We start from the raw sequence: 12900 nt of genomic DNA, 5'->3' as shown, positions 1-12900 counted from the left end.
TCAAACATACACCCTCACTGAGGAAGCCCAGGGACAGAAGGACAGGGATTGGAGTCCAAAGAGAAGCCAATGGGGGTATGATGCTTCTCTGATTCAGAATGTTCCTCTGAACCTTTCCAAAGAACCAGAAGCAAACAACTAGTCCATCCACATTGGAATCTATGCAAGACTTTATGTAAAGCATCCCTGGCCATCTCCACCCTGAAAATTATTTTCTTGTAAATTTCAAAAACAGCCAGAATTCAGACTCTGCTTGTCCTTGATTTGGGGGTCTTTGAATCTCAGGCTTCAGCTTCTGACTAAAAAAAGGAGCCCTCTAGGAGAGCATAAAGCCACTGGAGTCCTCCTCGAAATGTAGGCAGTAATGGTGGCAGCCAACCCCCACCACCCATGAGACAGTGGCTCAGGGAGGGTATTTCTCTATAAGCATGAGTAACCACTCCAGCTTCCTGGGAATGTGTGATAAATGTTCCCATGGCTGTGCTGCAGCACAGTGGGTGCTGTTGGCTCTGTCTCACCACATATGTTATCTTCATGGTAGCTGCTCCCAAAAAGGGTTGTAACTCAAGGGAATCTCTTCACAGATTTGTGTCTGGCTTTAAAACAAGGAGCTCTCAAACATGTCAAATGAGGGAAGCAGACGGCATCTCTATTTTGGGGTGCTTTTTCCCTTTGGGTTTGTAAAGGTTTCCTCTGGGAGGACTCTTCCCTTTTACATTCATGGGTTTGATGGCTTGCATGTTGCAAGCCAATTCTGCATCTGGAAAAGAGCCTTTTTCCAGGTATACAGTTTAGTGAGGTTCAGGTTGATCCAGAGAGAGGGAGGCAGCAGAAGGTGGGGGAGGAACACAGCACTTAATGGACACAGCATGTTACATTAGTTGAATACTTCTTTGGTTGCCATAGGAATGAGAAGACTTTTGATTTTAAATCATAGTTCCTCCAGAGCTATGTTAAAAATGTGACGGTAGACTCTTGCTATTTACCGCTACCAGCTTTTTAAATCGAGGGCTCTTTAAAAAAATGCAGCCCAAATGTTTACCCTGCCAGAGGAGGTTATACTAACCTGAAAAATGTTACTCCCAACGCTCTAAGGGCCAAAGAACATGAACTTCTCCCAAGTACCTTGGGTCCCACAATTCCCAGGCTAGTGAAATACAATGCAGTTCTATTATTTTTCCTCCCAGGAGAGATCTGTGAAATATACAAAAGAGCCTGTGACGGATGGTAACTCACTCAAGGCAATTATCATCGTAGTACTGTGAAAGCACATTTAAAAATCAATTGGTTTAAAACCAACAGCTCTTGAAACCATTTTTAAAGATTATTCGTTTAAAACATGGTGGTACATGTTTTTGTTTTGTTGTTTTTTTTTTTTCATCAGTCAGCCCGCTAATCCTTTTTGTTGCTATTCAAAGTTCAGACATGAGAGTGCCACCCTACAATTTCAGCATTAAACACAGTACCAGGTTTGAGTGTCTACTCCTTCCTCCCCTACCACCAACTAAGTACTGTATTCCCATCTAATTTGAAAAGCTAAGGAGAAATTAAACACATTAAAGGTTGAACACTACACAAAGGCTCCCAACCAGCATACCAAAATGCCTCTCTCTTGGTCGTTGGTGGCTGAGACCCTGGAGCTGACTGCTTCTAGACATCTCTGCTCATTTACAGATAGGATTGTTTTCAGTGCATGCTTTCACATGGAAAAAAGGAGAATCAAAGTTCAGGCTAAACTGTAATCTCCTGGGGAAGGAATCAAACTAGCTTATTGTTGTATTCCCAGCAACTATTTACAGTGTCTGGCACATACTGAGTGATAAACTATCATCTGCTAATGAAACAATGATGAATAAATGAATAATACCTGAACATTTACAATGGGCAAGATCTGTGGACCAATCCCTGGAAGAATAGAAACTTCAGTTGTTTTGTTTGTTCGTTTTGAGACACAGTCTTGCTCTGACGCCCAGGCTAGAGTGCAGTGGCGCGATCACAGCTCACTGCAGACCCAACCTCCTGCGCTCAATCGATCCTCTCACCTCTCACCTCAGTCTCCATAGTGCTGGGATTACAGACATGAGCCACTGCACCCTGCCGGAACATCGGTTGTGGAGCAATTACCCAGTGTATAAAGTGCCCACTCTGTGCCAAGCATCTACATATATCATGTCATTTAATTTGGCTGAGGAAAGAGAAGATGAACTCATGAAAACTCTGCTCTAGTTTGTCATTCACTGTTGCAAACTTCTCTCACGAAAGCAGGGTAGTAAAAAGAATAACAGATGTCCTTTTGGTGAAGATGTCTTGGCATGGGTCCTCAATGCTTTCCTACTTTATATGGCCCCCAGGGAAAAAAAAATGTGCCTTGAAGCACTCTCTGTGAAGAAAAATAATGATAATATCTAACACTCCTTGGGTGTGTATGAGGAGCCAGGCACCACTCCAGCTGCTTCACACATATTAACTCATTTAATCTTCATGTATACATACATAGTTAACTACAACATACGTTAGAGATATAGACAAAATACTACCGAATTTCAGAGGACTAAGAGCTTATTTGCAATTGGAGTGATGGAGGCAATGTCTCAACATATTAGATGGATACAGTTGGGGTGGATGGGAAGGGGTGCTCTATTCTCTCAACTCCTTGCATACATGTAGGCTGTTCAAAAAATATTGTTAAATACTACCTAACCTATATATTTCCTGTGTTCAGGCTCTGCGTTGTCTCATTTGGCCCTGATTTTTATTCCTCTGCTAGAGATGGAAACTGAGACCCAAGGAGATTAGCGTGCAAGGTTCTGCTACAGAACTAGGATCCTCTAGATGATATTTTTAACTACTTCACTGCATTGTCTCCTGAATGATTAGCTAACATTTCTTTGGTGCTCATTATACAGCAATGAGTGTTTTGAGGCTAAATATGACAGATTATTTTTCTTTCATTTAGTGATAATGTTTATGATACATTAAAATGCAATGAATACCAACAAGGTTCTCTTTGTTTCAGAAAAGACAAATAAAGGCATTCCTCTTACGAGAGAGGAGTTGAGTCTTCTGTTATCTTTAATCCACGAGGAGCAGAGAATTCTTATTTGGAAACTTAATTCCTGTGATATGGTACCCTTCAATGCCTTCAGGTGACAGATCCTAAAAGTATTTACCTTTGAACAACAAATTAAACTGGGGACTATGTCATGAATAATAATAATTGTTTGTTATACAAAGATATGCATCAAATGTCCTTGCACATATACATAAGAAAAACATTAAGTGTTAATATTTAAGCACACAGCTTTGCTGTAGAATGTGTCAGTGTATTTTAAAGCTAAAAGGAATGAGTCACCTATGTCCATTACTATTTAGATACGACCCACACTGCCTCCCTGCCTGTGAGCTCTCACTGTTATGTTCAGTCCTATTTGTTCAATGTGCTTTGGAGGCTCAAAGGCCATATCATCAACGTAGGGTCTATTAGACTTGTGGCTCTTAGAGATTATTGTTCTTTCTTTCTTGAATACGTGTTTGGATATTTTCAGGTTGCTATCTGGATTTTTAGGGGGACTAGGAAAGGGCTAGTCCTCCCACTAGGGAACTTGTGACTAATTTGTCAGCCTTCTCCAGGAGAGTTGAAAATAAATCACACACACAGAGAGGGGGAGAGTAAGAGAGAGAGAGAGAGAGAGAATGAAAGAATTGAGGGCAATGTGATTTTCTTGCCAGAGGGAATAAGTCAAATATCATTATTATGTATCCTAAAATTCATGTAAAAAAATTACTATTGTCAATGTACTTCTCCATCATTAGGTGGTCATTTTAACATCTTCATATTTAGATATTTGACAATTACAGTAAGTAGAGAGTTGCTAGAGAACTTCTTGTTTCCTTACTCAGCATTTCCCCCTTCCCCTATTTCCAGATGAATGACCTGGGCACTGAGATGGGGACTGAATCTGACTATTTTTTCTTTGAAACAAAAAGATTTTCATATTATAAGTAAGATCAACCTACTAGAATCCAGTTGGCAGAAGGGTAAGATGACATGTGAACTCTTGTTCTTTCCTCTCTCAACGGACCTTTCTAAAAAGTATTAACAGAAGGGAAAGGATATCTTCAGAAGTGGGCAGCGAGTGAAGCCAATGGATGTCCTCTGCCTGGTCCTGGCCCCACCATATTGTCCAGTGTGCGCCTCATCCAGTGGGGCTGTCTCCAGGGCAGTTTCAAGAGCAGAGGGCTTTGTGGTTTTGGTGTGAAGACTTTTCCTGCTAACTGAGGATGGCCCAAGGGGAAGCTCCTTTGGCATAACGTTCTTGAATAGAATTAATGAACCCACCTCTGAATCTATAAGGCAGCTTAGGCCCTGGTTCAAATGAAGATGCTAACAAATTCAATGCCCTTTTCTAACAGCAGAGTACCAGGTATCTTAAACTTAAGGAAGCCCTCAAAACATGACTGTAGGCTTATAAGGAATAGAAGTAAGGTCTCTTCCCTGAGACTTCTTTCTCCACACACTTTCCCAATCCTCCCAGCCTTCTTTAGCTTTCTAAGTATCATCAAAACTTATTCACAAGAAAGAACTGGAAGTTCAATTACTCTAAAGCAAAAAGAACTGATGATGGCTTAACATGTTTTCTCTGCCATCAAGATTTCAATATGAATAAAGCCTTAGATAAAATACTTGCAGTACCCCTATCAATTAATGACAAGCTTTAAAAAGAAAGGAAAGGAGGCTACACCTGTAATCCCAGCACTTTGGGAGGCTGAGATAGGAGAATCAATTGAGGTCAGGGCTTCTAGACCGGCCTGGGCAATATAGCAAGACCCCATCACTATTAATTTTTTTAATGAAAGAAAAAAAAAGGAAAGAAATTTCTTTCGAGGGAGGGGTTGGGAGGTAAAGTGACTTATCAAGCAGAAGGAGCCACTGCTATTGAAACATTCTGGGGTCAGGTCTTTGCAAAAATGAATGAATATTGTTTTCCGTGGTTGTCTAGCACGCTGGCACTTCAACAAAGATTATTAATCTAGGTACCAAACCAACAGATCCAAAATATCATTGCACTTTAAGAAAGTCTCTAATATTTTAAAGTTAAAGTTAGTTGGGTTTATTAGCAGAAAAAGAATCTTCTCTAGGATGTCATTTAGGTAGAGGGCCAGACCTCAATAGTCCAACACAAATATAAAACATGGTCTTCTAGGGAGCTCTGGAATATAAGGCAATTAAACAAGGAAAATTCATTGTAAAATTATAAATAAGAACTGCTTTATCTCTTAGCAAAGAGGATAAACCCAGGCTGGTTCCAACGGAAGTCAACAGCATAATATAAAAAGAGCAAGTTATCTACTTACAAATCATGTCTCCCAGAATGTTTGGGTCTTTTGCCATCTAACACAATAAATAAGCACACCCCCAAAATAAATACAAGCTTATATCTTTACTTGCCTCTAGATTCCATCATGAAGCATACCTCTATTTTGAATTAATTGAATACGTCTTCTTGTGTATAGAATACTCACATAGGTATCCTCTTCCAACCAAACTAAAAACAGAAAAGTATGTATCTCTCTACCATCTCACGTATTTTTAATAATTCTAGATTGTTTCAACCTTACAGTTCTACACTTTCATATTTTAATGCCATCAATGTAAAACATATGATTCGATTTTGGAATTCTTCAAAACAATATTTTATTTCTAGGTCATAGAGATATGTTAACACTGAATTAAGTTTTGCAGAGCTGAAATCTTGAGGATGTTTTGGGCTGAATTGTTCAGTGCCGAATACGTGTTAGTTTGAATACTTGATGTAACCTTGCCTTCCTCTCTGATTATTTCTCAGAACAAAAGACCATTATAAGTGTTGTTTTGGAGCAGTTTAAAGTTACAAAACAGAATTGAGCTCATCAGATTTTGACATTGGCTTTTGAACATTACTATGCTTTACCATCTTTAAAAATAATTTTCGAACACACACACACACCTATATGTAATCTATAGCTATATTCCCCAGAGAGTGAGATCATTTTTTGAAAATCTATTTCAGAAGTTGGTCATATGATGCTACAGAACACAGTGATAACTATTTAGTAAAAGTAAGTCCCTGTTTGCAAATGAATAATCATCCCCTTCCCAAATACATTTCTTTTTTTTTTTTTTTTTTTTTGAGCTAGAGTCTTGCTCTGTCACCCAGGCTGGAGTGCAGTGGCATGATCTCAGCTCACTGCAACCTCCACCTCCCAGGTGCAAGCGATTCTCCTGCTCAGCCTCCCAAGTAGCTGGAATTACAGGTGCCCACCACCACGCCTGGCTAATTTTTTTGTATTTTTAGTAGAGATGGGGTTTCACCATGTTGGCCAGGCTGGTCTTGAACTCCTAACCTCAGGTGATCCACCCGCCTTGACCTCCCATAGTGCTGGGATTACAGACATGAGCCTCTGCGCCTGGCCCCAAATACATTTCTTTAAGTTGAAATTTTCCCTCCTGAGTTTTCTTAAATTATGACCCTTTCATATTATTTGTTCACTTTGTAAAGTATTTTAAATTTCCCTTTCTTGGTCAACTCTCCAGAAATGACTGACTTCCAAATCCACCACCTACCCCCTGGGAATCAACTCTATTTTTCACATTTCCGGTTTAGCATCTCTTTCCTCAATCACACATTCATCTGCACTCACCTAAAGGTTTGGTCAGCAGCATAGACTTATACTCTCTCTCTCTCTCTCTTTCTCTCACCTATGAGTCATTACAATTTCAGTAGAATTACAATAACGAGTTCAGAACCTGTCGCCCACACCTCACAGTAAGTACAAGGAACCAGAAGACAGCTTTCTCCTCTTGTAAATGTCAAGTGTTCAGCATGTCTCCAGTGGGTGCTGAATAGAAAAGTAACCTCCAAGAAGTCAGTCCCTGGGTTGGAGCAAAGCTTTGGGAATTCAGAGTCCATAGTTGACTTTCCTACAAGGGCACATGATTGGTAGTTTTAGCTTCCTTTTTCATGAGGCTTAACTGTCTGCAGCACCAGCTTGGTGTCTGATTTGTTCTGATCGGGTGGGAGAGGGATACCCCATAAGACAAACAGCAGAGGATTTTCAGGTTTGTTTCAAGGGCAGCCAGCCAAGCTGTGTATAGGGAGTGGGGGGACAGGGGTGGTGTTGATGGTCTTCCTTCCAAGGCTTCTCAAATGTAAATGCTCTTTTCTTAACAAGCTGACCCACTGCACACCACACCATACTGATTAGCAATTCTGCTTGGTCAACAAAGGGTGCAAGAGGTTGTGGAAAACCCACAGTAGGGCTTGCATTTGGCTATCACTATGCCCTGCATGAAGATCTCAAAGTATTGTGCCTAAAAGTCATTACTGAGGTTTGGTAGGAAGGATATTAAACCAGAATAACTTGAGATACTAGCCAAGGTTTATTTTTGTTGTTGGGATTATTTTGTTACATTCAGACAGAGAGAAATGCATTTAGGCAGACGGGCATGATCTGCACTGGATATTTGACCAGGCAATCAGAAGCAAGGAAAGGAAGAAAGCCAGGCAAGAGGGAAGGGGTGGCATCAAACGTGCCCTCTGTATTTCGCTCCAGAAAACAGCTCACAGTTATGACTACCTGCCTTGTGTTGCAGCTCAGAATAAAAGTGGTGTTGCACCAAACTCTACTGGAGCAGCCTTCATGATTAGAAAGTACTCCACACCTTGGAGAGCTGAGGAGACATGAGAATAATTTTAAATGCAAATTAAATTGAGGGGGTAGCAGAGAAGAACACATAAAAGACAGTAAAACAAAACCTTTCAATTTTCTTAAATTAGCAGTCTAATGTGTTCTAAAGAGCAGCTCCACTCAGATCTCTTCTTAAGGGTTGCATTTCATCACAGTATAAATGGGCAAATCCATCACTTCCCTCTGCTCAGTGCTCTTGAAGCGAGATTGAAGGGAAAATTAGAAGCTGTTCATTTGGGCTTGCGGGCTCAGAAGCGTCGCACCGCTTTGTTTTGTACTCAACCGTGTCCTGTTGAAAGGGGTCAACAAGTGCCGGTGAGTATCTGCTAGCTTCCAGACTCTTGCTTTCAAATATCTTTTTGGCTAATTTTCCTTTGCCGGGGATGGGGGTTGTAGGGGGGGATCTCCCACAAAATCTCTGCTATAACGCATCTTTCAGAATCTGGGAAATTTCAGACAGCTTTTTAAGCTTCTTCCAGTGACTGATTTGCAGAAGGGAAGAGTTATTTTCAGCCTAGATGCCGGTGGCTTTTCTGTGTATTAATTATAACAGGGGAATGTCTAACATATGCTAAGCTAAAATGGCCTTTCCCTAAACTCCCCCATTGCCTGCCACTCTTACGCCAGCATTAGGGTAATAACCGGTGCCCCCACAAAAATTTCTAGACAACTTTCCTATATATTAAATTTTTAATCATTTCATATTCTATTCTTTTGTAGCTGCAAATCAAACTAAGATTTGGGATTATAAAAATAAACAATGAAGACATAAATCTGTTTTTTTTTTTTTTTTTAATGACTATGACACTTCTCTGCCTAAGAGATAGGGGGCTGGGGAATAGCCCTGCATGAAGTATGCATGTGGATTTGATGATTTTCTGCCAAAGTTTTACACGGGAAACTGGTAATTTTCTTCCTTCGCAGGGGAGGGTGCAGAGGCTGAGGCTGGCGTCACCTTCCGTTGCTAAGGTAACGTGCTCTGGCCATTTTATCTGATAAAGGAAGTCCAGTGGACTGTATGCATTATTCATCGCTGTTCTAATCAAACAATCAAAATCGTTTACTTTCACCGGGAATATTTAGCAAGATCAAAGACACTCTGGCTGGAACGGCTCTTGTTTTACCGCTGACAGATAGCCTTTGATTTTTATTTTTTGCAGTAAGTATATTTGCTATCGGGGTACCTTTGGGTATTTTTAAAAGTTTTGTCTTACCAGACTTGATTTCTTAAATTAAAATACATACTGTTAGAAAGAAAAACCAATTGGATTAGACTTCCAAGCTTGGTTTTAATGACTTTGTCTTGTTCTTTCCAAAAAAATATTCTGCAGAAATAGAGATAATTCATTTGTGCAAGTATCAGGCAAAGGCTACACAGGCTTGAAAACAAGAACCCAACAGGCTGAATGTTTTCCGGGGAAGTATATTAGCTTTGTGACAGGCTAGTGTATGATAATCTCATAGGGATCATTGCAATGCTGCAATCACTGTCGCTGCTCTATCAACCACAATTGTTTCTGAAAATCAGCCCCTGCCAGGCACAGGCAGGTGACGATCCTCTAGCACTTTATAAAATGTGCTGAAGGGAATCGCCGGAAAGGAAGGAATTCAAAGCATTTGTACAGCAAATATGTCAGTGTATGTCATAAACGCAAGGCATCTATGAGTGGAGGCTCAGATTCCCAGGCAATTTTCCCTGCTCCAGGGAAATCCGAAAGTCCCAGGATCCACTGAGGATCAACACTCACAACGGCTGACACTTAATGATGCTATTTATCAAATAGACCTTTTGAAAACTGACAGCATGTGAATTTAACAGTATATGTTCCAGAGAATATAAAGCAAGGAAAGGCTGGTATGTTATCTCTCTTTAGATCAGATCATCTGTTTTTCCTGGGTAGAATATATTACTTTTAATGAATGTTGGCTAAATGCGGCATTTTCTCATACGGTAGGAAAGCTATGCTGGGGGTTGACTTTAGAATTGGAAATGTCAATCAAGTAGTAGAATATTATAATGGGATATTCTTATTCAAACATTTTAAAGTACATCTATATGTACACTTTATACTTAACATCTAAAATATTGTGGATTTTTTTCCTCTTTATAGGTGTTCCAGTGAACATTTTCTCTCAAAACTCTCTTTGGAACATCAAGGATGGATTATCCCAAAATGGATTATTTTCTGGATGTGGAGTCTGCTCATAGACTCTTGGATGTTGAGTCAGCTCAAAGATTCTTCTACAGTCAAGGAGCTCAAGGTAATAAAATAAGAAAAAGAAACTCCTCTTATTTGCACGTCGGTTTTATATGAACAGCCATGTAGGCTGTAGCTGTTAAAGCTTTGCTCTGAAAGTTTAATAACTGGTATTTCTAAGTTGATAACCTCTACCAAATTTCTGCTGGAATTGAGGCAGGTATATAATAGAATAAATAAATCCACACTTCTTGGATGTGGTTAAAAAAATACCCAACTTGTGGTGCAAGTGCCCCTCAGAAAGCTATGTTAGAAGTGATTTCCTACCACCTTGTGTCCAACACTTATGTCCAAAAAGAATCAAGAATGCTCTTCCTCTTGGAGAATTTCCAGTTTGCAGCCACTGCACTTGAAATCTTACGGCATCATGACCCAGTGGACTGGAATCCAGCAGAATTAGGGGTTCCTGAGAGAAGCACTGAGCTTCTCTATAGCTGCCTTCTCTATTTTAGCTGAATTCAGTTACTGCCTCAGATAATTACTAGTGTACATTCAGGGAGCAAGCCTGTTGGGAAGTGTGGCTGATGTGTCTGTTTTTATTACATGTTTCAAGATGGTCAATTAGGTTCCAGTTTTCTTGCCCTTCTGTTGGGGTATTTAGAATATTTTTCCATCACATTAAAGAAGAAGCTGGAGTGTTACATTGGATCTCGTGACAAGGAGGAGATTTTTTTTTTTCACATAATTTCTGTTTTCCATGAAATGTTTAAGGTGTTCAGTCAAAGCAACTTGATGATAGGCATGTCCCAAATGATACAGGTGAAGCATTGAGGAGGACAATATCACTATTTTAAAATAGAAAAGCAGTTGAATTCTTAGAAGTCACAAAGCAGAGCTGAGAAGAGAATGCAGTCAGTTTTTATAATTCTGGCATCTTTCACTTTACATGGTGATGAGAACTTCACACAGGCCACTGATAATATCCCGTCTGGGCTTTCCCAAGTGGTCCTCTGAATTGCTTTTTACCTCCCTCTTAAGCCAACTTATCGTGGTAACCTCGGGGCTTGCAAACCTTCTCCTTCTCTGCTTCCATTTCCCACAGCATGACTTCTTAAAGTCAAGAGGGGTTGGAAATGGTCTGGTTGATTTGCTGAGGTCTGTATGCTCATCAGCAGAGCTGAAATTAGCAAAAGTGATAAATAGCAAACTCTCCTCAACCTTCTGGGTGTATGGAGTCAACATGGCTGTTCTCAGCCACTTAAAGAGAAATAAAAATGTGAGTGAAGAAGGAAAAGAGCGAGAGACTGGCCAGGACCTCCAACCTCTTCTGGGTCTGCAAGTAAGAAAATGCTGGAAGTAGATGTAGAATGGAGGCTGGAAGGGGGTGAGGGATGAAGTTAGGCTCAATCCCTTCTCCAGTCTCAAGGTCACACTTTGCTACATCATTGGTCCATTCGACTGGAATGAGACAATTATGCTCTGTGGCGGGGTCATCCCGCTGAACCGCATGGCTGTTGGCAAAACAGAAAGGGGGGCAGCAGTTAATTATAGAGAATAAAGATTCCCACTTTGTCTTGCTGTGGGGATGGTTTAAGCCTTTAAGAAGACCGTGGGCTCCAAGCTCTTACGGAAGGAAAGCAGGCAGGGCGTGGGAGGCTCGGAGGACTCAAGGCAGCCTTCTGGTTTTCAGCAGATGGAGCTGGGGGTGGAGTGGTCAGAATTGTCACCATCAGTGACTGTGGTTTAGACACCGGAGCTGGAAGGACTAGCAAATGCATGGGAGGTGGCAGCATAAGCTACTGTTGCTCCCTCGAGTCATGTTCATATTAGAGTAATCAGATGATGTTTCAATCAAGGATTCCTGGATTTGCAGGAGGGGCGGGGGTTCCCGCACACCTTGTCTAGGTCAGTGTTTCAAAACCCCCAGTCTTCCTGAATCAGATATCCCGGGGTAAGGCCTGTGAATTTGCATTTTAAGCAAGAGCTCCAGGAATGGCTACCTCACCAGTTCATCAGTCTAGGGACAGCATTTACGAACCAGTCCACCTAATCCCGTTTTCTCCTCTTCCACCTCAGAACAGGAACATTGTCCTCAACACTAGAGGCAGGATGACATAGTGGTTGCAGGCTCCTCTGCAAAATGAAAACTGTAATAGTTCCTAATTCATAGGTTGTTAAGAGCATTAATGAGGTAAGATTTTAAAGTGCTTAAAACAGTGTCTGCCACATAAGAAATGCTACACACGAGCAAATCAATAAAGTAAAAATCCTAGGCAAAAGGCCATCCTCTTCTGTTTAAAACTTCATAATAGGCCAGGCACAGTAGCTCACGCCTGTAATCCCAACACTTTGGGAAGCCGAGGCGGGTGGATCACTGGAGGTCAGGAGTTCGAGACCAGCCTGACCAACATGGTGAAATGCTGTCTCTACTAAAAATACAAAAATTAGCCAGGTGCAGTGGCACGCCTGTAATCCCAGCTACTTGGGAGGCTAAGGTAGGAGGATCGCTTGAACCTGGGAGGCAGAGGTTGCAGTGAGTGGGGGTGGCACCACTGCATTCCAGCCTGGGTGACAGAGTGAGATTCTGTCAAAAACAAAAAACAAAAAAAAAACTTCACAATGAAGCCACTGCCTTGCAAACCAGAAATGTGGCCTGATAAAAGTTAAAAAGTTAAACCTATTTCTAGCAACAACAACAAAAAATAGAAATTTTAAATAGAGTTTAAAATGCAGTGATTCATTTCTTGTCCTGTCAAAACCCAACTCAGGGCAAAACTGAAAAATAGCTCATCTTGCTGCTCCCCATCTGTGTTGTCCTTCATTTCATTTTAAAGATGAGAGTCCCTCTCCCTCCAACACCTTCCCTAGATCCCCAGCACACAGGACCTATCACCTTGGGAGGCTCCTTTCTCAAGTTCTGCTTTTACCATTACTTGGGGCTTGGCACCGCATTGCATGGGTTCCTCCACTGTAG

General features: G+C 41.0%; 1 protein-coding gene across 6 annotated transcripts in view; it reads left to right on the top strand.

Moving 5' to 3' along the window:
* Positions 1 to 7812: 7812 nt before the first annotated feature.
* Positions 7813 to 12900, top strand: part of PHACTR1 (phosphatase and actin regulator 1) — a 584673-nt gene continuing 579585 nt past the window's right edge. For 2 of the 6 annotated variants that reach the window (XM_055263195.2, XM_055263201.2), the window contains exons 1-3: positions 7813 to 8043; positions 8653 to 8887; positions 9840 to 9990. In XM_055263195.2, the coding sequence (XP_055119170.1) occupies positions 9888 to 9990 (103 nt within the window). In that variant the 5' untranslated portion in view covers positions 7813 to 8043; positions 8653 to 8887; positions 9840 to 9887. Of the gene's footprint in view, positions 8044 to 8652; positions 8888 to 9313; positions 9584 to 9839; positions 9991 to 12900 lie in introns of those variants that run through there. The other 4 variants (XM_055263196.2, XM_055263199.2, XM_055263197.2 and 1 more) reach the window with 4 other exon arrangements.

This window comes from Symphalangus syndactylus, chromosome 23, assembly GCF_028878055.3.
Source record: "Symphalangus syndactylus isolate Jambi chromosome 23, NHGRI_mSymSyn1-v2.1_pri, whole genome shotgun sequence".
NCBI lineage: Eukaryota > Metazoa > Chordata > Mammalia > Primates > Hylobatidae > Symphalangus > Symphalangus syndactylus.
The sequence above is the reverse complement of the archived record's forward strand: the minus strand, read 5'-3'. Positions and strand labels throughout refer to the sequence as shown.